The sequence below is a fragment of the Dromaius novaehollandiae genome, chromosome 7 (genome assembly GCF_036370855.1).
Source record: "Dromaius novaehollandiae isolate bDroNov1 chromosome 7, bDroNov1.hap1, whole genome shotgun sequence".
Taxonomy (NCBI): domain Eukaryota; kingdom Metazoa; phylum Chordata; class Aves; order Casuariiformes; family Dromaiidae; genus Dromaius; species Dromaius novaehollandiae.
Genome location: NC_088104.1, coordinates 21,344,795 through 21,369,404, shown reverse-complemented (window position 1 = coordinate 21,369,404; position 24,610 = coordinate 21,344,795). Strand labels below are relative to the sequence as shown.

The window sequence follows — 24,610 nt, the reverse complement described above, 5'->3', positions numbered from 1 at the left end:
AGTAAGAATAAGTTTTGCAGATCAGAAGATCTAATTCTAAATACTACAGAAATCAGTGTTTACTTATTTGACTCCTTCTATTGATAATACACTCATGGATACACATATACTTGTACTCACTGACAGTGTTTGATGTCAAGCATTTTCCTATGTTTTCTAGGGCTTAATTCTGAAAATTCTCTATATTTTCAGGTAACAATATACTGTATGTTCTCACAGCTGGCAGTTCCCAACAGTAGAAATAATCTGCAAGATGTTAAATCTAAGTACTTATTTTCCTTAACATGGCTTCTAAAGGAAGCTAAGCATGTTTAATTCCAAATACACAAACCACTATGCTCAATATCCATGTTGTTCCTTAGGGATCCGTGGTGACAGCTGTCACTGGCTGTAGTGTGGAGCTTCACAGAAATGCAAGAAGAGCAGAAAGATTTTTTTTCCCACAGTTACAGTTTGCATTCCTGTGCACTTCCTGCCCCTGCACATAAGAAGTGTGGAAGGGTGGGACTTCTAGCCAGTGTTATACAACAGGTTGTTGGAGTTTTGCCCACTACAAGCATGTGGGGACAATTTCCTTTCTTCTTTTTGTTATTTAAAAAGTATGGACTGGAGGGGACAGCCCAGGGAGGAAGAGGTTTCCCCCTCCAATAAGAAGGCAAAGATGGTTTTTCCTTCAACAGCCACTTAGCCACATCAGTTAGCATTGATTGTGATGAAGTTATGCAGCTGTGTAATTTGTTGGGCTTAAAGAAGAATGGTAAGAAGGCTGAGAAATTATGGCTAGGCCTAGCTGTCAAATTTACGTCTTGCAGTTTTGTCAGAAGAAGAGACCGTCTCATGTCGTACTTATGACCCTTTGCCTGGTATCCTTATTAACCACCTTTGACTCCCGAAAGCCAATGGTACAGAATATTTTAAAGGCTCCTGGATCATTCTTAAAACTTATGGTCTGAAACACCTCTGACATTGTGCACGATGTTACTGTGACCCATATATCCCAATTTGACCCTGTTCCACATCAGCAAACATGCAGAAAATAGGATTGTGAGGTTAAAAATGATGGTGAGCTTGAGAAACTCTGTGACTACACACACAAGACAGTGCACCTGTCTAAAGAGTTTTATAAGCAGCCATTATTTAGCCATGTTAGCATGCATTTTGTGTTTAAAAAATAGATTCGGCCAGGCTAGTGGTGCATAATGAGTAATTAGGAGGCACAATCTTGCAATTCGTACCATGATTAGTAGCAGGACCAGTGTGCTTGTACAGCCAATGGCTGGTCCTTAGATATAGCAGACAGTGAAAGGTTGGCAGACCTTACACAGAAAAAGGAGGACGGAGAGATCCAGAATCACGCAGTTGGTTTCCCCTGTTTTTACGAACCATAATCCTTAATTTGATGGGTGAATTTTGGTATTTCTTGGCACTTTGTCAAAGTTTGTTTGGTCTTCTGTACATATCTGAAGTGATAAATAAAGCTTCAGCCTAGTTTTCTGATCGCTATCTGTATGTCTGAGTCAATACCAGACCAACTTTGCCTAACAAAATTAATCAGCAACTGTCCCAGCACTTTCTATGCAAAACCACTTACGTATTAGGGTATTTGCCGTTACATGATTGCATCTGTTTTTTCCTGCACCTTCGCTTCCCAATTCTACTGAAATTGTTAAAGAAGTCTTCATGTAGGCTAGATTTTAAAACTGACAAGAGTAGAAATCCAGAAATAGAAATATCATCCTGATCCGTTAGATAATCTAGGTAGATGTTATGCATCTCTCTCGTGAGTAGATGATACAATTTTTTCTCCTATAAAAATGCAGAAAGTTATCTTAAGTTTTGGCCATATGTCAGTAAGAGACAGGGACAAGATTGTTAAAGTATGATGGGGCTTCTGCAACACAATTTTTGAACTCATTCTTCTGAGAATGAGCTGATAATAATAGTCATTTAACAAAATTTTGCAAAGTTTGTGTTTTAGTATGATTTCTGCTTTCAAAATGCTCAGTGCTGTTCAGTGAAATAGTAGCTTTGCATATGCTTTCAACATACCATACTTAGCCATACAGATATTTTTGTCTTGTCTGGATTTTTTGATCTTGCACAAATTGGTTGTTCTTTTAAAGGAAATATTTCTGATCTAAAAACAAATGGGACAGTCACACAGCTGTGTAGTCAGATGACCCAGAAAAAGCAAGTTCCCATGATCTATGTGGATATGCAAGTGATGGGGACCATAACTTGCTCTTTGTCCAATATTTCAGTTGTGTGTAGCCACAAGGGAACACGCTCCTTTTACTGTTAACTCTCCATGGGAATGTAAGAATGTGTCTTACAATGCTAGACAGAAATAATTGTGTATGGGGGTTTTATTTTGCTTTTATAAAATTTGTTTTCTTATGTCTGTATTCCTGTGGGTTGTATATATGTTTGTGCTTAATATTGATTGCATGTTTGAGGAAGAGCCTAAAATTCTGTGATACTGCAGTCCTTTCTTAAGAGTTAAACACATGTTCTGTGTGGCAGCAATCAAAGCTATGCAGCCATTTAATTTCTGTTCTTTACATTGTTGAACAAACACTTTCGTTTTAGAATATTTGCAAAGGTAGGTCACTTCTTACTTATCTGTATAAATAAATACGTATGAAGCCCCCTAACGTTAGGTGCCTGAGATGTAAAAACGTAGATCTTGGTCTGCTGTGGCTGAGATGGGGATAGGAATGGCAGCATCCTGTTTCTGTATTGGTATTTGATTCCCCCCCGCCCCTCTTAAGGGGAGGGGAAGAGTTGGTTTTGTGACTTCTCACTTAGAATTGCCAAGTTCCGTAATGCCGAATCGTGGACGGAGTGCCGTTAGGGGCTGCAGTGGCTGACCGTGCAAACTTCATGCATCGTCCAGTTGTGAAACAGGTTAGCGCTTTGGAGCACACAGGGACCCTAGTAACATCCTGAGGCATTATTTCAAACCCATGCTAAATACGTACAGAGTAACTATGAACGCTTTCCTTTCTTAAATAACAAAATATAAAAAGCAAAAGAAAACGGAACACAAAACGTAGGTGTGCTAGATACTCCCTCCCTGTGTCTCATTACACAGAGCGCTCTCAGAGGCTGTACTTTAAAGGGTGAGCCTGTGCCTTGATAAGCAAAGTACCTATTTCCCAAATTTTGTACGGTATCCTTTTAGCTTACTGTATTTTATGCTGGTCGCTAACTTGTTTATTTAATGTTTGACAGGCACATGTCCTGAAACTGTTTATTAAAATACAGATTGCTTTAATATGAGAGTCAACAAAATAGGTAGATAATACGCTTAAATCAAATTTGTATAGCTCTGGAAATCAATACTATTATATAATCACTGACCTTATCCGACTGTATTATTTTGGTTTTGATTCAGGGTCTGCTGAAGTCCATAGGAGCCTTCCACTGGTTTTGGAGAGTTCTGAGTCAGATCTAATGTGCCTACCCGTTTCTTTGCCAATATATGATATTAATGTCTTGCTACCTAATAGCCAACCAGTCTCCGTGCACAAACAGTTTAAGAAATATGAGCAGCCATCTTAAAGCAGAAGGAATGTATTACGGTTACTTGGCAGTTGGAACAATTGCCAGTGCACTCTTGAATTTCTGTCTGAGGGAACAAAATTTTCTATTTTTTTAGAAGGCTTGCCATCTGGGATAAGAAAAATGGCAAATAGTAGATGAATTGGTGACCTAGTTCATAAAATGGTGCAACAGAGCTAAAATACAACTTCTGGTTTATTTGTTGTTTATTGCAGGAAATATTGGCAAAGAGAACTATGAGCTGAGCATATTTTCAAACTAAAAACTTAATGTGATCTATGACCTCAGGTGACTAAAATATTCACGCTTGTTAATACGTTATCAGTTAGTATAGAATCTACTGAAATATCAGGTTTATACCTTGAAGGACCTTTTTGTTTTATAAAGTGGAAGGTAACTGTTGCAATGCTGGATGACTCAAATCTCTTGAAAATCAGTTTCTTTACTACATGAACAGGAATAGCTTTTCTTGCAACTGTTTTGCCTTTTAACTCAAATGCCAGGAATTTGAAAATGGGAGGAAGAAAAGCCACCTTGGCTGGAATCCCTTCTCCATACAATGCGCTATAAATAGATTTGTACGTCTAGCTTCAAAACAGTGCAAGCCTAAGATGGCCTTTGATTGCAGAAAATGCTCTGTGCTCCTTTTATATATGAAAAGAGTTCTAAAAGGATGTAGTAACATTGAATGTAAGATTAAGACTGTTTTTCCATAGACTGAATGTTCACTTTCTCGGAAGCTAAAACTATCCTGCCAAATGTTTCAGAGGGAACTATTTAGAATTTTTCCCATTTCAGTGTTGGTAAAAAGACATGGTATGAAGAAAACACTGTAACCTTTGTATGAAAATGCACTTGCTTCATGAAGATTTTTCTTAAATTAATTCAAACTGAACCAGCAAAAATAAAGTACACATCAATTGTTAGAGTATCTGTGTAATAGCATTATTTCTGCTTTATGCTGTAAGTACCATCTAATGAATTTATAAAATATCCTGATATTTTTATCGTAGAGTATGTCTTTTAAGATGTGGTTTGTATTTAGGACTGTTTGTTTCTGGACAAAACAATGTGTGAAGAAAAACTAGTGGGCCAGTCTCCTGTTTTATCCAGACGGGATTAGATATGCTCTGATTTGCTTGGAAAAGGATAAGAAACCAAGCAGTTTCAAAAGATAGCCTGCCTGCAGTGCCACCCTATGGCTTCTTTTTTCATTACTTCTCTTAAACTATCTAGTTTTTCCTTATCTTCTCTCTCCCTTCACTTCCCCCTTGCCTCCTATAGGGAAGCTTATATGTAGACACCTAAAATGCCTGTATTCTGGCTGCAGACCTGATTTAAGCAGGATATTATTACACATTTCTTTGCCTAACTTCTGTAAAGCAGTGTTATTTGTACCTTCTAAAACCTACTGAAAGGAAGAACCAGAAAGAGAATTTTTGAGTAATACTAATTCATTAATGCACCTTGTCAAATCAGCAAAATAATTATTGCTGGTTTAGTTACTGCAGAGGAAGGATCACATTGGAACGTGAAAGCAAAAATGTGTCAATTCACAGAAGTAAATTGAAAGGTCATGGTAGTTGGTCTGATCTGTTCCAGCAGAGTGTCAGTGCATGTGATCTGCTTCCAGGTAGTCAGCTGTTTAGGAAGATGTGTTCTTTTCAAAGTTGGATTGCCTAGGTAGATCCTGGATTCCTGTTGTGTGTGGTTGGTGTCATTTTGCATTCAAGACAGATTTGCGTTTTTGTTGACTTTATTTGAAGGGTGGTGGAGGACTTGACTGTTCTGAAAAGCAGCATTATGTTTTCAGGAGTATGTTGCACTTTACCTTGCAGCATTTTAAAGGGTCACTCAAATCTGAGTAGGATAAGTACCTGCATGTTTAAGAATAGGGTTTTAACATATAGTAAGAAATGCAAGACTGAGGATATTTCACAATGTTCAAGCATATAAGAGGGAACTTTTCAGCACTTTATCTGTCTGAGATGTGTTATAAAGCAGAACCTGCTTTCTTACTCATAACCAGCTTAGTCTTGCCAAAATCTGATTGAAAGGCAGTGTTTTTCCCTATCTGTGTTTTGATTCAGCCATTCTGCTACATGACAGACTATTTTGTCTCTTATCTCTAGGTGGCAGTACTAACAGCATCTTTGAATGAATTTGCTTCAGCAGATCTCTAGTCTTAATACCACTTCCCCCCACCTCTTGCCTGTATAATGAAAGCTGACATGCAACTCCAGTCAAAGGAGAGTTGTTTCTCTAAACTTTTTGTGTTTTAAACTGTTGCTCTTAATTTTATAGGAATTATTATTGTAATGTTTTTAACATGCTTTTAGTATTTTTCTGCTTCAGAAGTAGTTATTTATTTTTAATTAAATAAGCTATCATACTGTATATTAGAATATCTCTTGAAGCTTTTAGTTTTCTTCCCTTTAATTCTTTGGAACTGTCTGTGCTTGTGTTGCCTCGTGTTGGCCTGATCTCATTGCCTAGGTCTCCTCACTTGCTGCCTGCTCCAGAACTTCTCATGCTTTGTGAAGAGCAGGATGTGACCTCAGGTGTGAAGCTGATGAGTGACTAAGGGTACAAATGGAGTCTGGGCTAGCAAAGCTCTCATGTGTGTCATTCAAACACCTCTGGGCTTTAGTGTCTTCATTTAGGGCTTTATTTTTTTCTTTAACAGAAAAATGAAATATGAGAGCATGGTAAGTTTCAAGCTGTACATTTAATGTATATGTGCTTTCTCTGATAAGCATGTACTTATGTTCAAATTTATGTCCTAATTACAGAAGTTATACTTAGCTTTTTCTGGAAAGCTAACTTTTTACTTCTTCTGAATTCTTCTTTCTTCTTGTAAACTCTAGGTAGAGGAGCTTGGCTGTTGAGTCTGAGTTCTTGTACAGTCTTAAAGTCAGCTGTAGAAGTCTCTGGTGTTAGAATCCCTGTGTATGTTGTAGTGTTTGTTATGTGAAGTTGGAGAGTCTTAAATAATAAGAATGAAAAATTCGGTCTTCTTTTTCTGGTGTTGGCAGAAAGATATCCTTTTTTGACAGGAAGCTGTTGTATTTCTGATTGTCTAATATAAAGGCAGTGTGTAGCTAAGAAAAGTGATGAATTTCTTGCTACTTTAGGTTAATTCAGCAATATGAAAGGCTTAAAAAGAAACAGTTAAAAGGTTGTAGTTTATTTTCCTAAATCTGTTTTCAGTAGTTTAATATTTGCATTTAAAAACTTCTCTTGGGAAGCCTGGATTTCCAGGTTTAATAACCAAAGTTACAAGAAATGGACATGAGGGAAAGTAACTGAGAAGTTTTTTGACTAGTCACTTGTGTTTATTTAGGAAATTTGTTTATTCTTTCTACCAACCATCAAGCTCCTGCAGTAGCGGGGAGGTGCGAACTAGAGAATCTGTGATTTAAGGTCACTATTGTGGGATCTCTTCAGGCTGTTACAATATGAGAAACAACTGCATTGTAGTTAAGATCTTGCTTTATTCACTGGATGTTATTCACATGACTCAAAAGTATATAATTCTGGTTATTCTTAAAATATAAAATACCATATTGAAATGTACACACGCTTGTACATTCTCATGTATGACAGGTGTTAGCTTGAGTCCCCTGTATAAGAAGTTTTGACTAGCAAAATGTCTCACTTTAGATTAGAAAAAAAATTGGAGTTTTATTTTAAGAAATAAGGCCCCTTTGAAACTTGTATAAAATGTGACTCAAGCTGTGGGAAGACTTCAGCATTGTGAATAAAAGTCTAATAGTGTCAGTGACAGCACTTTCTTTTATTAGCAAAGAAAATCTGTGCTAACTGTTGTGAAAGTGGCATTCATGACTGCTGTATGCTGTTTGATATCTTTTTAACAGGTACTTTTGTTTATATCTTAAAATAAAACTAAAAGTCATGTGAGCTCATCTGTAAAACTTCATCTTTAGGAGCCTTTGGGAGAAGATGCTTTTTGATATCAGAAACTGGTCATGAGAGGAAAAATATTTAAAAAGGTAAAATAAAATATTTATAAATAATGATCCTTTGGTTCTGACCTATTCTGTGTCTAACTTGCACTGTTGGATGTTTGATAGAAAAAACTTTCCACAAATACAGTGCTCTAGCCACCTACCTTCACTGTTCTTCTGTGTAAGGCTTGCAGAGTTTACAAGGCTAAAGTAAAATATTGAATCATAAAATCTGGATGTCTTATGTGCCCAGGATTATAGGTAGATAATATCAAATAAACAGACTAAATATTCTGTGGCTGGTATATCAGTCAATTATAATGTAATGGTTTCTGACAGCATATCAAGACAGGACACCTAAGAACAAATTGTGAACTTTCTGTAGCGTAAGAGGCCTCTTAGTGGGTGAGGAAATACGTTCTTGCTTCTTGTTTCTTTTCTTTTCTGTTTTTTTTTTGTTTTTTTTGTTTTTTGTTTTTTTGGTCCAGTACAACTCAGCTTCATCAAGCTGTACTGTTGGCTTTTCTTCACTCCTGCTTTAATTTATTTTGTTCTTTAGAAGCTTTTATATTGATAGTATTTCAGTATTTGTACTCCACACAAAAAGAAGTGTTTGAATATATATCACCTATTTTTTTTTTTTGATGTTGTCTGAGTAGGTAGAATATTGAGCTGACATTTTGCTCTGTGAAGAGCTTATAAGAACTTCATGTATTTTCACATACAAAAATTTGTTAAGTGCCTGTTTCTTACTATTGCACAGACAAGACAGGGCTGTGAAAGAGGTACAGCTGTGTGATGAGCTGTAAACCATGCATACAGTGTGGCGTAGCCAGTTTCTAGAATATCTGGTTCATCTAGTAGCAGTTTCAAGAAGCCTGTGAGCTGCTGTTGAAGTAGTTCAGGGAAGGTTTCCACATTCAAGTGGGTGTTCCAGCAAAATATTAGAACTGTGGAAGGTATGTGACATGAGGTAACTTTGTTTTTGCCAGTGTTTCTTCAGCTTGTAAAAATGTACTTTTTCACATGAGCACTCTTGGAAGGTTTCTAGAATAATACTGTGTGTTTTGTAAAATTAAAAAAAAAGCTTTCTAATGCTATGACATGTGTAATAAAGCTTGAGCATGACTGGAGCACTTGCCCTTTTAATATTTCTCTAGTTTTTTTTGTTTAAAACAAACAAAACCAAATTTTTTTGGCAAACCATTATTGTACAAATAGCACTTTAATGCTAACCTGTTAAGTTTCATGTTCTTGGAGATATTTTAGACTGTTGAGTAGAATGAAGTTAGTATTTTGGAAACTTTATTTTCCTTTTTTGTTCAACTCTTCTTGAGTTGGTGTTTTCTGCCTTTAAGTGGCAGAGAGAATCCCCAGACTGGACTAACAGCCCCTGCTGGGAGTTGGCATGTTACTTGTCCACCATACTGATTCCAAGGATAGCTGCTTATTTGAATGAAGGAGCTTGCGTGTGCATACTAAGCAAGAACACCACCGTATTTTCCTTCCTCATTCCTGTCTTTGGGGTAGCAGTGAACCTGAAGCATGTTCCTCTCCAGAGACTGCTTTTGGAGCCTTAGGGTTTTGCTCTCCTGTAGGCTTTTTATCCCTTTGGAATGAAAGCCCTTCTGAAAATCAGTCTGAGTTCCTCTATAACAAATGCTTAGCTGAATGACTCGACATCATCGTTCCAAAGGGAAGGGCCTTCCATTATATATTTTAGTATTGATCCCAGTTCAATTAACTGGAGTTCTTCCATCATGTAGTATTTACTTCACTTGGAGAAATCTGAGAAGCGCAGAAACTGCGCAGATGAAGAACACAAGAGGCACAGTTCTGAGACATTACTTTTTTTTAAGTGAGCTAGTGCTAGATGAAATAAATGCAAGCAGTTCTTGTTTCACCAAATGTGTAGTATTGAAAAATTGCAGTTATTTTTAACTTTTTTTTTTTTTTTTTGAGGGTGTGTTGTTCAACTTGACCCAAGGGTTTTAAAAACAGCATTATACCACATGGGAACTTTCTGAACAAGAAACTTGTTAGATTTCTTATTAAGGCAACACCTAAATTCCTTATTGCAGCAGTGCCATAAAAAGATTGGGCTGAGTACAGTGTGTTCTGTCAAGAACTGGGTCTGATTTATAAAGGCTTGTATGTAGAACTGGATCTGAAAGTGTCTGAATTAAAGCATGGGATTTTCTAAAATTAAAACCACTCTAGGAGCTTTAGTTTGCCTGTCATTTTTTTGATTAATTTAGACGCTTGGGTCTCTGACAATGATTTAAGGAAACAAAGTACCTCTGTTTGGAGTTGTACTTCTCAGATCTCCTAGCATGTAATAGAAAACACTGTGTTTTTTCATTTATTTATTTCTGGATACATTTGATTATTGAATCCCACAGTGACACTTAGTGTTCCCAAAAGTCTTTGTTGTGTGTGGCTCCAGCTTCTGCTAGTTGAGGGAAGTAATACTGTTTAAAGTCTTCTCGAAGTCATCTAAAGAAGTTGTGGAGCAACGGGAGGGCTCCAGCACCTGTCAGAATAGCAGGTCTTGTATTTAGCTTTAGATATTAAAGTGTTTGTTAGAAAATGCAAATTTGCTTTCCCTGCAGTTCTCTCTCATACATGAGTTTGGAGGCTTAAAATGATATTTTTTGCATTACAACTTTTAAACAGTCTGATATTAGCTCTTTTCAACTATGTAATTTCAGTGACAAGTAATGTTTTTTACATTACATTTCTTTCTAGCACTACTACAAACGCTACTTGGTAGTAGCTATCTTTTGAATCTATGGTAATTTAATAATATTTTTACAGAAGATCATCAACCTATTTATATTAACAAAGTGTATTCAGGTGATCAGGATTTTCAGTGTTCAGGTTGTCCTCACCTTACTTCGTTATGGGTCTTAGTTTGCCTTAGAAAGGTAAGGTGTTCCAGTGAAGAATACGTGCAGCTGAATGTGGCACACCTGCTTCCTTTGCTCTTTGCATGGTAACTCAGGATGTTACTGTTTGTACAAGAGCATGCTGCATTTTTTCAGCATAGATTTTGGATGATTGTTTTTTGTTTTAACTTAACATTCAGTAATATTTTGGGACCTAGTTCTGTCAAGCTACCAGTTTGCTTGTGCCGTAGCACCGGAGTCGGTGGTCTCAGTTATCTGTTGGGTTTGTCCGTACCCCCCAGTGAAGGAAGGATTGCAGTGTGGGTATGGCTGTTCAGCTCAGCTTTAATCGTGTGGCGTAGGTAACATGGTGCTGAAGGAACAGTGGCATGAGCTTGTAATAAGCATATGGAGTACTAAACCCCAGAGGGCTTCTAGCTGTTAATACCAACGTCCTTCATTACTGTTTCAAACCATATTGTTTAAACTGCAGCTCCCATTATGCTTGTTTGTGTTAAAATGACAGCTTCATTTATGGAAATAACTCAAGTACAAGATTTGTGGTGTGTGGTTTGTCTTTTTTTTTTTTTTCTTTCTTCCCTCTCTCTTTCTAGATCCTAGGTCTAATGAAATATTGATGTGCTACTAAACATATGTCATATTACGAGCTTTTGTGGAGGATTATAAACTGGGATTAAAAAAAAGTGAGGAATTATTTAAGCATTAATTAGTGGTCTTACGGTAACATTGTAACAACAGATCAATAATCGTTGATCCTAGCTATTCTCTATAGTTTTTTTGGAAGAATTCTTTAAGTGTAAATTGGTATCTATAAAACAAGTCTTGCTAACACTTCCCAGAGGCAGCTGAATTAGGCCTGTTCATGGCTTTCCTGCCTACACACTCTACTAAATAAAATAATACAGCTGTTTTGCAAACAGAGAGAGGGTTATAAAGGTAGCTCTACTGTAACATTAAATCTGTCTTGAGAGCTTTCCCAGAAATCTGAATATAGTAATTATATGATTAAACAATAAGGAAATTTTTGGGTTGTGCACTTCCTCCGGCTATTAACCTAACCACTAATTAACCAACAGGAAATTCCAGACCTGAAAGTTTCATTATTGCTATACTAAACTGTGAAAATATAAGTGTTTTAATGAGGATTTCATTATAGCCATCTGTAGCTTGTTTTTAAATTGTGTCAAAGCAGGAAAAACATAATATACCATCTGTTACCTAACCATATTATACTGCATAAGTTTAGCTGAATTGAAAAATACTAGGAAAAACAATCCCCCACTTTGCAACCCTAGTTATCTATTATTTCTTGTATTTTATTTGTGGCAACCAGTAGTGTCATGGCAGTACTACTGTCTTAGCAATGTGTCATTTACCCCATAAATGATGTATTTTTTACTTTACAATTTGTATTACATAGCCTCAATATTTAGAGAGGAACAGTAGTTGACATTTTGGAATGGGTAATATCTGGGCAGTTAACAACCCATCAGCTTCAGTGCTCTTAGATGTCTTTCTATCACCAAAGCTCAGATATTGAGGATTGTCTTGCAATTTACACTTTTTTGTTTTTAAGTAAATACAAATTTCTGGATAGCATATATTAGTATTCTTTGTTTCTCTGAAAAATTAAGATGAATTGAAGCGTTCCCCTAACTCTCATCAGACCCCGTGGGTTTTTTAAACAGCCACTGTTCCTTTTACCCTAGTCCTTGTATGCTCTTTTATATATGGGTTCTTTTCTCAGTATTTTTGTGTGTTCCTTTATAGAGCTTAAACCATACAAACTTTCCACAAGTCTCTTGATTTGTAGTCCTATTTGACCCGAACGAGGAAGGAAGTTGTAATGTATTACTGTACATCTACCAAGAGATGCTACAGAATCTCAACTGTCTCAACTGTTGGTAGGTGTAAGGCAGGTGCAGTCTGAGGTGAGAAGGTGGTGGTGGTCCTATGGAAAAAGTAACAAAAAATTACTCTTGAGAAGAGAGCTGGCACAGAAGACAATATCAAAACAACTGTGGGACAGTGAGGCTGATTCTTAGCAGTTGAGGTGAAATAAGACTCAGGAAGGTATAAAATGCTGCCAATGATTGCATGCTACCTTTTGTGCTGAGTACAGAGGAGTGATCTGTGATGTGAAAATGAGGATAAAAGGTTATGATAGAGGGGGAGAGACAGAAGAGTTATGCAGCAGTTTAAGGGAAGACTCACTGGACAGGTTTATAAAATATGGGTTTATCCTTTTGTCCTTGAAAGAAGTTTTTTGAGCAGCCAGTCCTTCTGTCCTGAATCTTGACAGTGCCTAGCACAGCTTTGGTGAGGGTGGCTCTTAAGTGCTTCCTTATTATTAATGATAAACTATAAATATGGTGGCTAAACATAACAAAATCTTTCTCTGTAGACTGTGATGCAACGAGTACAGCTGGACTAAAATGAGGAACTCTTCAATATAGTATGTCTACAATGTAAATGCTTTATGTTCTTTTTATATTTTTATAGCATTAAGTAAGTACTGTGCTGACTGAATGAATGAGAGAAAGCCAGCTGACACAGTCTGTTTGGATTTTCAAAAGGTTTTTGCCAGTCCCTGACCTAAAGCCTTTTAAGAAAACTAAGCAACCGTGGCATAAGAGGGTAGGCTTCACAGGCTAAGTAACTTGCTCAAAAATAGGAATGGAGATCTGAGAAATGGTCAACTATCAAGGTGAAGGGAGGCCACCTTGGGGTTCCACAGGGATCTGTGCTGGGACGCTTTTAGTTCAACATAATAACTGAACAAAGAGGGTGAACGGTAAGGTGGCAGTTTGGTGACAGTGCTAAGTTATTTATGGTAATTAGAGGAGGCTTGACGGTGAAGACTTGCAGAAAGATTTTACAAATGTAAATGACTGGATAATAAAATGAGATGAAATTCACTTCAGATAAATTTAATAAGAATCAGTTTGCTAAGTGTATTAGCAAAGGAATAGAGACAAAAAGAGAAAACATGGTTATGCCACTGTATAAATCTGTAGTGTCAGTACTGTGCACAGTTCTGGTCCTTGACATCTCCAGAAGGATACAGCAGAACTGGAGAAGGTTCAGGGAGAATCAGTAGGGGTGGTCAGAGTCTGATACATCTTTCATGAAAGGGACAACTCTGTAGGCTAGCACTCTTCTAGCCTGCATGTATGATACAATGGTTTTAAGCAGTCATGAGCAGTGTGAAGAAATGGAAACATAGCAATCTGTCAGTCCTTTCCAATAAAGAGCTAGAGAACATCTAATAAACTGTAGCAAGCTCAGAACAAGAGGAAGTGTGTTTTCAACTAGGACTATGAAGCTGAATGTTAGATGACGTGGATGCTAAAAATTTGAGGGTTCAAGGGGAGACAGGCCATATGATAGATTTTTTTTCAAAAAGTTTTATTAAAAACCTAAAAAGCAGTCTGGCTCAGAAAGTCCCCACTTGGCAAATGCTTCATCCTGGAAAGTACTGGAGAAAGTATCAAATGTGTCTCCTGATTCCTTCCCTAGGCATCCATTTTTAGCTGTTCTTTGATAATACAGGGCTAGATTGACCTTTGGACTCTGCTCATGTGTTCTTAAATGTGCCACAGTTCTGCAATTTGTTGCCTTCTAACTATTCCAAGTGACTGAGAGGAGAACATGCAACAGAATTGTCTAATAAATTGATGTTGTGTGAAATCCTTAAACCAAATGTTACATTATGGAAAAATAACTAAGTCCCCCTTAATGTTCAGTGATTGTACAATTTATAATCAGCTTTCCTTGTTGATGTGTGACTTGCCTAAGAAAAACAAGTTATTGGTCTGCTTCCAAGCCATTTGGAAGCCTCTGTCTATTCCCTCTCCTCTGTGGGTTTTTTTTTTGTTTTGTATTTTTTTTTTTTTTTTTTTTTTGATGGAACAAAAGTGTTTGCCTTTCCCTGGAGGCTTGACTATGTTGATCCATCACAGACAAGATGTCATTTCAATAGGTACAAAGCAACTGAAGAAATAAATCATTTAATAAAGCAGGAATTTAATCTGGGAGAATGCCTATTCTTACCCTAGTAATCCAGGTTTCCTGCTATTCTTGCTCCTTTCAGACTTTCAGTTTCTCATGGATATTATTAAAAAAAATAATAATAATCATAACTGTTTCAGGGTTAGATGAAATATCAGATATTTTAAACAAACATTCTTCTGGTTGTAACAATAGAGACCGTGGTTCAAAGAGCTCCCAGCTGCACAGATACATCGCTATGGGGGGTGTGTGGGGGGGGAAGATGATAAAATAATTCTGATCGGTCTTTCCATAAGCAGATAATTAATCAACAGCAGTTGAGTTCTAACAGCCTGTTAGGCTTTTGGAGGTTTTTATTCATTTGTCTTTTCTCCCAATACAGAAATACTTAATACTCTACTTTTGTTCATCATAGTGAAGTGAATCTGAAGATATTAGAGATATAAAAATGAATATTGGGAAGCTTTTGTTTACTGTTCTCATTAGAATATGCAAGTCTTCATATGCTTTTGGTCTTAGAAACAGTTCTGCAAATTAAAAAGCATGAAACTTCTGTACTAGGAATGTGATCTGTACAAATGTGACCTCTTCAGAAAATGTTTTGTATTTAGTAATGTACTGTAATTGTATTCAGCAAAACTAGATTATTTCTTTTAAAGGAAACATACACAAGAAATAAGTTACACATTTGTGGATCTTTCACATGCGTTCCCCTTTGCTGCTGCTGCTACTAGTCAGTTGATGCCTCCTTTTTAGGGAATGCTTGCTGGTACAGAGGTGCCAAGATGAGCAGTTTGGGTAGAATGTTTTATGGAAATGAGAAGCATTTCAAAATTCTAATCCTAAAGACATTCAAACAAAACTATTGCAATCCTTCGCTTTAGATTTTATTTTAGTGCCCTTTATAAGCTCTATTCTTTTTTCCTCCAGATCTTTTGAAAGTCTTAATATTTCGTTATGGGTCTTAGTTTGTGTTCTAGGAACTTCTGAAAAAATACTAGTAGTATTTTCATATTGGTTTGTCATCTCAGAAGTTTCGTGTAAAAAGCCTATGCTGAGTGATACTGGTGGAGGAAAAGAAAACGTCCTTAAGATGTGCTGGAATAGCCAAGTGCATACTTGCAGAAATGGAAAACCTTTTTCTTTCTCCCCTTTCAGATTATTTGAAGTGTCTGATACTTGCTCATCTTCAGCATGACTAGCACAGGCATTTAAAAAACCCGAAGCACAACTATATGAAACTTGATAGTTTGGTTATTAGCAGTATAAATGAGACTATATGTATGCAGGATTTTTATATTAGGTGTTCTGATTTAGCACTATAAATAAAACAGATGCTGAATTTCTAATGACCTAGTCAGTAGTCTTAAATTGTGTTGGCTACTCCCCGAGTGAAAACCACGTGGTTTTCAATAGTGATAATTTTACTGCTTTCTATGCAAAAGCTTTAAGGAAGGAAATGCTAATTACTGCCACAAGATACCAGTAGGACTAAAAAACAAATTAGACATTTTATTTGAATAGTAATCAAATATTCCTAGCTACAGCCTTGAGACCAGGATGGTAATTACTGCTTCCAAGTGGAATTCACAAATCTTTTGACATACTGGCCATAGGGAATATTTTGGCATTCTAAAGACCCCTTCAATACCTGTTTGCACTGAAATTTGCACGCCTGGTGGTCTCAGTGTGTACGTCTGGCTGGGCCTGCCTGCCGTTGTCCCCAGCCTTTCAAGCAGCTACAGTTTCAGGGAATTTTTGTGCAGTGTAAGCACTGTTAACTCCTGAGTTTGGGTGCAGACTGTTCTTATCTCGAACACAAGCAAACATTGATCTGAGGGAGGCTGGGAAATTGTTTCGGTTAACCTGAGGTGTGTTAGATGAAACTGGCTTAATCTGTTTGCCTGACATAATGGTGATGGATACCTGCGATAGGATTTCTCAGGCAACAGGTTAGATAAGGAGCTGTCAGTAACGTTGTTCACTGTGCGCACACACACTTGCCCAAGATATTATCCTCTGGCTGAAGCGGCACAGGAGCCACTTCGGAACATCAAGTGGCCTGATACAGATCAAGAAGCAGCAACTGCTAATGATGGGAGCCTCCCAGAAGGTGCTGCAGCTGCTGTTAGCGCTTGCCCCAAGGAGTCTGCTGACCGCCTTCCATCCCCGTACCTGGGCAGGCTTGCATGTAAGTGCTCCACACCTTGCTGTACAAGTTAGATTTAACTTTGAGAGAAGGCAACGGAGCTGAGAAGTGACTTTCTTTTTGCAGCCAATCCTTTGCAGCTTGCATTTGAGTTACTTTTTCTTGACAATGGACTCAAGTTTCTGTAAGTTATCCTACTTCAAACACTGTAAAGTTGTTTTTTTTTCCAGATAGCATAAATACTTTTGTTTCTGAAAATGATTAAATGAGATCTTAAGTGTCAGTAGTTTTGTAGATATTACTGATGTCCAAACTGAATGGATGTAAAAGTATGTTTGCCTTTGCTGCCTTGAATCAGTATTCAGCTGATTGCTAAAATTTGTTTACTTGAACTGTTTAGTGGGGTATCTTACAGACAAAGAAATAGGGGAGGCTGAAAAGTGCAGAGAAAGGAAGAGTCCTAATTCAAGAACGTCCCATTAGAGTTGTTTTGCAAAATTAAAGAGGGCATGGAACAGAGGACTGGGTTCTTTTTACGGTATAAAGCCACAGAAGACATAACAAAGCTCCTTAATAGTCTCTTTTGAATTGGCTGAAGTAGATATGTCAGGATTAATGACTATACAAATCTCTAGATGTACTGTGTAGGTTGTTTGGTCAGGTGGTGGGATTATAAATAGGCAGGCTTACTGATGTCACCGGTAAAGGAAAGGAACAACAGTGAGCTCACCATGCATACGCTTACTCCATCCCCTCTACCCACATACGCTATCAAAAGAAATTCACTTGATTTTAATGGAGAGGAGAAACCTGTCTTGTCTTGGAGGTAAGCTGAAGAGTAGTTTAATAAATTTTACCTATTTCTCTTCCCCCTCTCCTTGTTTTGATGATGAGCAGAATGGCTTCCAAGTCATGCTTATGTTATCTTGGGAATATCATACTAGCAATAATTTCATTTAATATATACAAATAAAATGTTCACCCATAAAACTGTTCTGTTTGAGGTAAATGGGAATCCTGGAAACATTGGTTGACGTAAAATGACAAATATTTTACAAGACTGCGGATACATGTCTTGGTATTTACACAGTGTTTCCTTGTTTTTTGGGTTGAAATCCTCATAACTCCTGTTGTGAGGAAAAAGATCTAGCCGTAATTATATATATTCAGCAGCACTTAAGTCTTTGCTCTTTTAGGGAAGGCAGAATTCAGGGGTGGGACAGTACAGAAGTTGCTAGAACTTAAATATAGGCCCATAAAAGGAAAAAGAATTAGTCTCTAGTCTTATTTTCAGAGAAAACAAGTAATTCAGTTAAGGTGCAAAAGCTTTTTTAATTCCCTTTGAGCCACAAAAGGTGAGTGTGAAGACAGACCTGTAAATTGATCTGTGTAGATGGACTGCTGGAATTTAAGTGGTGTACTTCTGAGTGTAGAGGCTGGTCCACTATTTTTTATTATTATTTTTATTTATTTATTTATTTAAAGTTGCAGATTGTAGCCCAGAAGTTCAAGTGAGATTAGTTTAAAGGAAGAGTATGTATTTCATGGAGGCTGTGAGACTTTTCTGACAGATTGTCATTGTCAGATTTTGATCTAAAATTACATTTGGAGGAAAAGCACTTGTTTGATGTAATAATTTGTAAAATTTAATGCCTTTAGTGTTTTAATATAGTAGAGTCCTTGCTGTGTATTTGTTGCTTTATAGTATAAAGTACTTCTGTTTATCATGGAACACATTAAAACATTGTGGTGATTTCTAAATACTTTTTTATATGTATTTATATTAAGATGCACTTTGTTTACAGCAACATTGAAAGAATGTAAGAAATCCTTGTTCAGTTAAACTTCTTGTAAAAGACAGCATCCTACTTGCATTGAACCGTAATGTTTAAAAAAACGGTAGTGAAAAATACTGGGTGTAAACTTGTGATCGTAAAGGGATCATCTGGAACAGATGAGAAGGGGTGAATATAGCAGTCCAGCAAAATAGAGCAAGTTATTCACCAGCATGGTTGTATAGGAAAGTTTCTCTACATTTCGCAGAGCAGACTGCTGCTGATGATTATAATCCTTATAAAAGGTTAATATGAAATAAGTTCCTCCCCTTCCTTTCCTAAAGAATTGTTTTCCCACTTTAAGGCTGAAGTCCTGTTCCCTTTTTTGGAAAGCACAGAGGCTTTCTAGTGGAAGTTACGGGAAATCCAAAACAGCTTTGCTATCATCCCACCGCCATACAGGGAGCCTGCTTTCATTGAAGCGATCCTCTTCCTTGCCTGTTGCAAGAATCCAGCTGGAAATGGATGTGGGGGATTTCCAGCGCGCAGAAGAGAGCAGAGAAGGTAGCTGGTGACAGCTCTTGCGCGCAGCGGGGGGTGAGTCTGGGGAGGGAAGAGCAGCGCTCAGTCGGGGCCCTGCCCCGCAGCCAGTGAGCCAGGGCAGCTTCAAGTGGGACGAAGGGGGAGGGAGGCTGCTGCTGTCAGCGGTGCCAAAGGTGCATCTGAAGGCTGCCAGGCGGCCCGCTGCTGCTGGAGAGCTGGGCTGCGACTTCTGCCTCTGCTTCATACACGCGTCAGCGGTGTGTTTCCCCCCCGCCACACCATTAATATGAGATCAAAGACAGGCTTGGGCACCAGTAGAAGCACTGATGTTTGACGGGATGGTAAATGTTACCTTATTCCATAAGGTAAGAGGGTTTCCCACTTGGCTTTCTGAGGAAGATGCAGGGAGAGGCTGGAGCGTTAAGGGAGAGGCTGTGAAAGATGCATGGGAGAATCTGGTGGGAGGCTGAGGCTCAAAGTGTTCGTTCTTCCTTTTGCAAAGGGCTTTTAGTCCAAGATGCTTGGTGCTTCTGCTTGTGGAATGAAAGCCGTGTTGGTCAGACTCAGGGACAAACATTATAGCTTTGGGAATATTAACTAAGTTGAAAAATGAAACTGCTAAGATGCTTCTGCAATTTGGCTTAAGAAAAAGAAGCTAGCTTTGGTACAATTTCTCTGCCTGAACTTTTTTCCTTCATTTTCTGAATTAGGCTTCCTTGTTTGCTGGCATGGCTGTCTGTATAGTACCTGTCTGTCATCTTCTCTTCTGTCAGTTCCTCTTCTGTCACTTATCAGATGTATAACTTTTATAATATTCTTAGTTTCTTGCTCAGAGTAGAAAACTTCCTCTGCTTCCCAGTCCCTTCCCATCCCTGTTATCATGTCTCCTCTTCAGTTTATCAAACCCTCCTGTTCCTTAGTCATGCAATTGTACAAGAAGATTTTGAAGTGTTACCAAACTGTACATAGCTAAAAGATGTAACAAGTAAAACCAGGACAGAATGGGGGCATGGGGGAAGGCTTGCAGTGGTTGTAGAGCATTCTGCAAGGGCAAAAGCCCTTTCTTTTCCAGACACTTTCCTAGAAGATAGAACTGCGGCGATATCACTGTACTTGGCTCAATTTTCCTTCCTATGTCTGAATCGTCAGTTGGGAAACCGGGGCGCTGGACCCATTCTTCTACAGGGAGCAAAATGTATCCTCCCTCTTACTGCAGAGCTCCCTAATTACTGTACTGCGTTATTTGGTGTGTGTTACCCACCCACACCTACGCCCTCGTACCCGCCTTGGAGGCCTGGGTGTATGTGAGAAAGGGAGGGGTCTGCCTTCTCTTTTCTCTGGTTGCTGTGATACTGAGAGGCTCTGCTTCGCTTTTCCTTACCTTTCCCAACCTCCAAATCCATCCAGTGCCTGCCTCCAGTGTCACTTCTAAAACATGATTTTAAACAGAAGAGAGAAGCGGCAGAAGAAAAGCTAAGTTAAGCTGACAATTGTTAGCTGTATTGATGCTCAGAGTAGCTGCTGTAAAAGCTGTGAGCAGAGCTACGTGTTTCATGTGCCGGCTTTGAAAAGACAGTGGTGTTACACCTGCTTTCATGGCTGGGAGATAATAAGCAGAAGGGCAGATTTAGGTTTTGCTCTGTATGAGAGCCCTTAATTGAACTTTCCTCGCTGGTCATGGGAGAAGAATATCTGTATGAGCTTGCCTTTATAGAAGTTATTGAAAAAAGATTTGAGGGTTTGTTTCTAGTGGAGGTAACGTAGGTTTGCTCGAGTTTTAAGCATTTGTTAGATTTATTAGTGTATCAAAGGTTAAGCTGCCCCTTTCAGTTCAAGCTGCTCTTTGTTTTCTCCTGTTTATTCAGCCAGTTATATATTGCTCAATCCCTGTTACAGATTTACTGTTTTCCCTACTCTCCCTCCTTTCTGTCCGGCTGTTGTCATGAGTGTAGATACAATGAAGGCTAAGTGAGTCATAAAAAGTTTTAATAGGTTTGAATATCATTCAAGTTCTTTATAATTTCTCTTGATAGTAAATCTAGTTATTTCCCACACTTGCTACCTTGTGAAAGGATTGCTAACACATATAAGTATTTGCATTACAAAGGTATGTTGCACATGACATGCCATGTCTGTAGTTTTGTGTTAGCCCTATTTACTTCAGAAGTCAGAGTTTTTAGCCTCCTAGAAGTAAGATTGCTGGAACGAATTTTCTTCCACTCCTCTCTCTTTTTTTTCTTTTAAAAAGGAGAAAAAGAAATACTTATATTGGTACAACAGAATGTGGTAGAAAGGAATGTTTGTATCAGAACATGTTTCTATAATCCTTTAATAATACTAATAGTAAACTTTATGCTAATTCATAGCATAAAATCTTTTTTATTCTCTGTTGCACGTGAGGATTCTGAGCTCTTGGCTAACTTCCTAACAGCAAGGCAATTCTTATGCTCAGAGTGGAGCTAACTGTGCTTTGCTGGATGGTGTAAGGCAACGCTAAGTCAGTAGCTATTTGTGCTCAGGAGTTGGATAGTCATTCACGTGTTTTAAGTGAACTTGAATAGGTCATTGTAACTTGCAAGTGTGATTTGGCTTTTAAGGGCAATGCTTGACTTTCATTTTTCTAGAAAAGGTTTAAATTTGTACTGGACTTGCAGCACTTCAATGCTAAGAGAGCCATGATTGAAAACATGACCATATCATATAGATTTGCTGTTACTTTGTCCCTGAATCTCCCTTTTTTCTTTGTAATGAGAAAAACATAGCATTAATTATGGCTTGAGTACAGTCTCTTCTGTTTCCAAGACTGCCACTGCCTTGGGGACAGACAATCAGATGGGCAAGTGTCTGTTCCAGCTGGTCTGGAGGAAACTAAAGGATTCATTTGTTGCTTTCTTGCTTTCAGTGTGAACCAGACGTCGAAGATTCCATTAAGCTTTCACCTTACTGTCATGGTTACGGTCCCAGTTTTGTGATTTCTTTCTCTCTAGGATAAAACTTTTTTTCTTCTTCTTTTCTCAGGACTATGAGGCTAGTTGGCGAGGGATTGCGCACATTCAGTCGATTGGAAAAAAATTTTCTGTAGCAAGAGCTTTGAAAACATGTCCTGATTCCAGGGATGCCTCCCTTTTTTGATCTAATTTATTTATAGGAGAGTGGTAAACAGATAATTTCAATTTTTTGCTTTCATTGCAGCAGTCATCCGCATATAGGCACAGATGGGAGAACATCTGCAGAGGGTCTGTTTTTCACTGGAACCTTGTTGGGTAAACCCATAGAGATGATCTTCAAAGATCAGTTCATTAATCATATCACCTATAGCATTATTTGTGGCGTATCAGCTGCCCAACATATTTTTGTTTTGGGAGAACTGTTTACCACAGTCCCTCATTTCTAGTACCATCTTACTATTATATATTATATTGTATTGAAAAATAGCAGTGTTAATTTGCAGTATTGATCTCCCTCCAGCCTGGGAGTCTGTAGAGAAGTACACAATGAAACACCTCACTGTCACAGGAGACTTAGAGATTGTTGTCATCTTGCTCCCTCCACTTGGAAACTGGAATTAGAAGTATGTTTCTGTACTGTTTTTTGGTAATTGTTGAGCCACCTACTAGATACTGTATTTATACAATGTAACTTCAGAATCTTCCCCAAATAATTAAGCTGATAAGTTTTTAGTAATTTGAGTGCCCATATTTATCTATGGGGGAGATGCAGCAAATATGTTTCCTTCATACTGTCCTACACCCCTGTTGCTTGAAGGGATAACCTCCTAGGGATGGACAGTACTTGACTCTCCTTGCTCCAGACCTTGATCCTAACATCCAGTTGGTGCTTTCACAGTAGAAGTAATTAGACAGAGACTGTGTCTTAAACAGTGATTTATTAATCTAGAATTGAAAGCCTAGTATCAAGGCTTAATACAGGTGCTTAATACAGATGCTGTATTAAGGTGTATTATAGGTGCTTAATACACATGTTATCAGATTGGTAGAGCAAGTACTGGAGGTGCTTAATTTTAAGCATAAATACTACAGTACTATTGTACATTAAAATGAATTTAAAAGTAGCCTTTTCCACAGCACTTGTGGCAATCCAAAACCTGTGTGACTAGTAATAACTGACTGAAGATGAATAAAATGTGACATTTCAACTAGCCAAACTTCAGTTGAAAATTATTATTTTAAGTTCTGCTGAAAAGAAGGGTGCTTTTCATGAGCATCAGCAAATTGCTCTTCAAGAGTATGATTTTTTTTTTTAAGCATGACATTGTCACTTTCCAAACTATTAGAAGAGCTCTAAAATAAGAAACTTGGCAATTTTCAGGAACTGTATGGAAATAAATTCTTTCTAAATTCTGATCTGTGGCATAAGTATTACAAATCAGTAGGCCTACTAACCCATAATAAACTAAGTAGAAGCAGAGGTGATGAGAAGTTAGAGACTTTGTGAAAGTCTTCAAATAAACATTAAATATTTTCCATTTAATCTTGGTGTGAGGATGCCAGTCATGGTGGAAAAAAGCTCCATGAGGAACGGAATGAGAATAGTTCTTATGCGAATCTTCTGTTTACAGTGCCGTGTGTGTGTCTACTCTTACAAAGCATCAGCCACAGACATAGATAGGAAGTTCAGGTGTTGAGTTGGAGGGTGGGAGGAAGTGTTTCTACTTTTGAAACTACCGATTATGGTCTGTTGGTTATTCAAAAAACAGAACTGGAAGTCTTCTAATGCCAAGACCAGAAGGTCTTCATACATGCAGAACGAATTTTAGCGTTTTGAAGCATCTTTTTTATCATGTACCAGAAATTGTCTGTCTTTAGGTTTGTGATTAAGAAAACTGTAGTGTTTTAAGATGAATATGAACAATGTTTTACAGTATTAGAGAAGAAAGCATCTTACTGCTGGGGAGTCTCTTTAACTTCTGTGTTTAGACAGTTGTACGATGTATTCTTTAACCATGTAGATGATACAGACTACCCCCTCTTCTGTTTTACTTTGTCTTGACTTTTTCAGAAACAAGTAACTTAATAGTTTCATATGGCTATATGGTATTCATATGGCAATGAATTAACAGGCTTGTATCAGGCACGAACTGCATTAATATTTAATAACTAGTAGTTCAGTGTCCGATTCTCATAGGTTTTAAGCTTTGGAAATGCCTTCAGACCTCCTCTTTTGGAGAGGTACTGATTTGAGAGAGATTCCCAGAAAGTCTGCCAACAAAAAACAGTCTTACAGCCATTAGAGCACTTCCCTTATTGAGATTCTTGACAGGCAGTGCTAGGACTGAAAGCAAATGTTGAACGAGACATTGAAGACTGCCTTCTGTATTTAACTTTAATTCCATTGCATAATAAAAATTCGGAGAGACTCTGGTCTGAGAAGGGACAAGCAAAGAAGTATGAAAATATATATATACACACACGTACAACCATAGATCTTAAATGCAGGTAAGATTCATGCTGAGTCTAATGATGGAAGTTTGCAGATATGTATTTCACATCGTCTAAACAAGTATGTTAAAGCTGGGAGTGGGAGTGATGTTTTAGTGTCTGCCGTTCTGTGATATGAGGCGAGATGCCTGGGCTCTTCAGTTGGATCCTCTTTACAGCAGATGTACAATGACAAGGAAAAGGCTGTTTCTGTTTCTTCCTGTATGTTTTCAGTGTTCTGGGGCTTTTTGGT

The 24,610-nt window shown here is 37.8% G+C and overlaps 1 protein-coding gene across 7 annotated transcripts in view; it reads left to right on the top strand.

The window, feature by feature from the left end:
- The window catches only part of COBLL1 (cordon-bleu WH2 repeat protein like 1), a 90,725-nt gene that overhangs the window by 21,768 nt on the left and 44,347 nt on the right, over window positions 1-24,610 (top strand). For 2 of the 7 annotated variants that reach the window (XM_064514864.1, XM_064514862.1), the window contains exon 1: window positions 17,258-17,427. The exons of 3 other annotated variants lie outside the window; for them this stretch is intronic. In XM_064514864.1, the coding sequence (XP_064370934.1) occupies window positions 17,294-17,427 (134 nt within the window). In that variant the 5' untranslated portion in view covers window positions 17,258-17,293. Of the gene's footprint in view, window positions 1-16,538; window positions 16,644-17,257; window positions 17,428-19,109; window positions 19,285-24,610 lie in introns of those variants that run through there. 2 more of the 7 variants (XM_064514867.1, XM_026094312.2) reach the window with 2 other exon arrangements.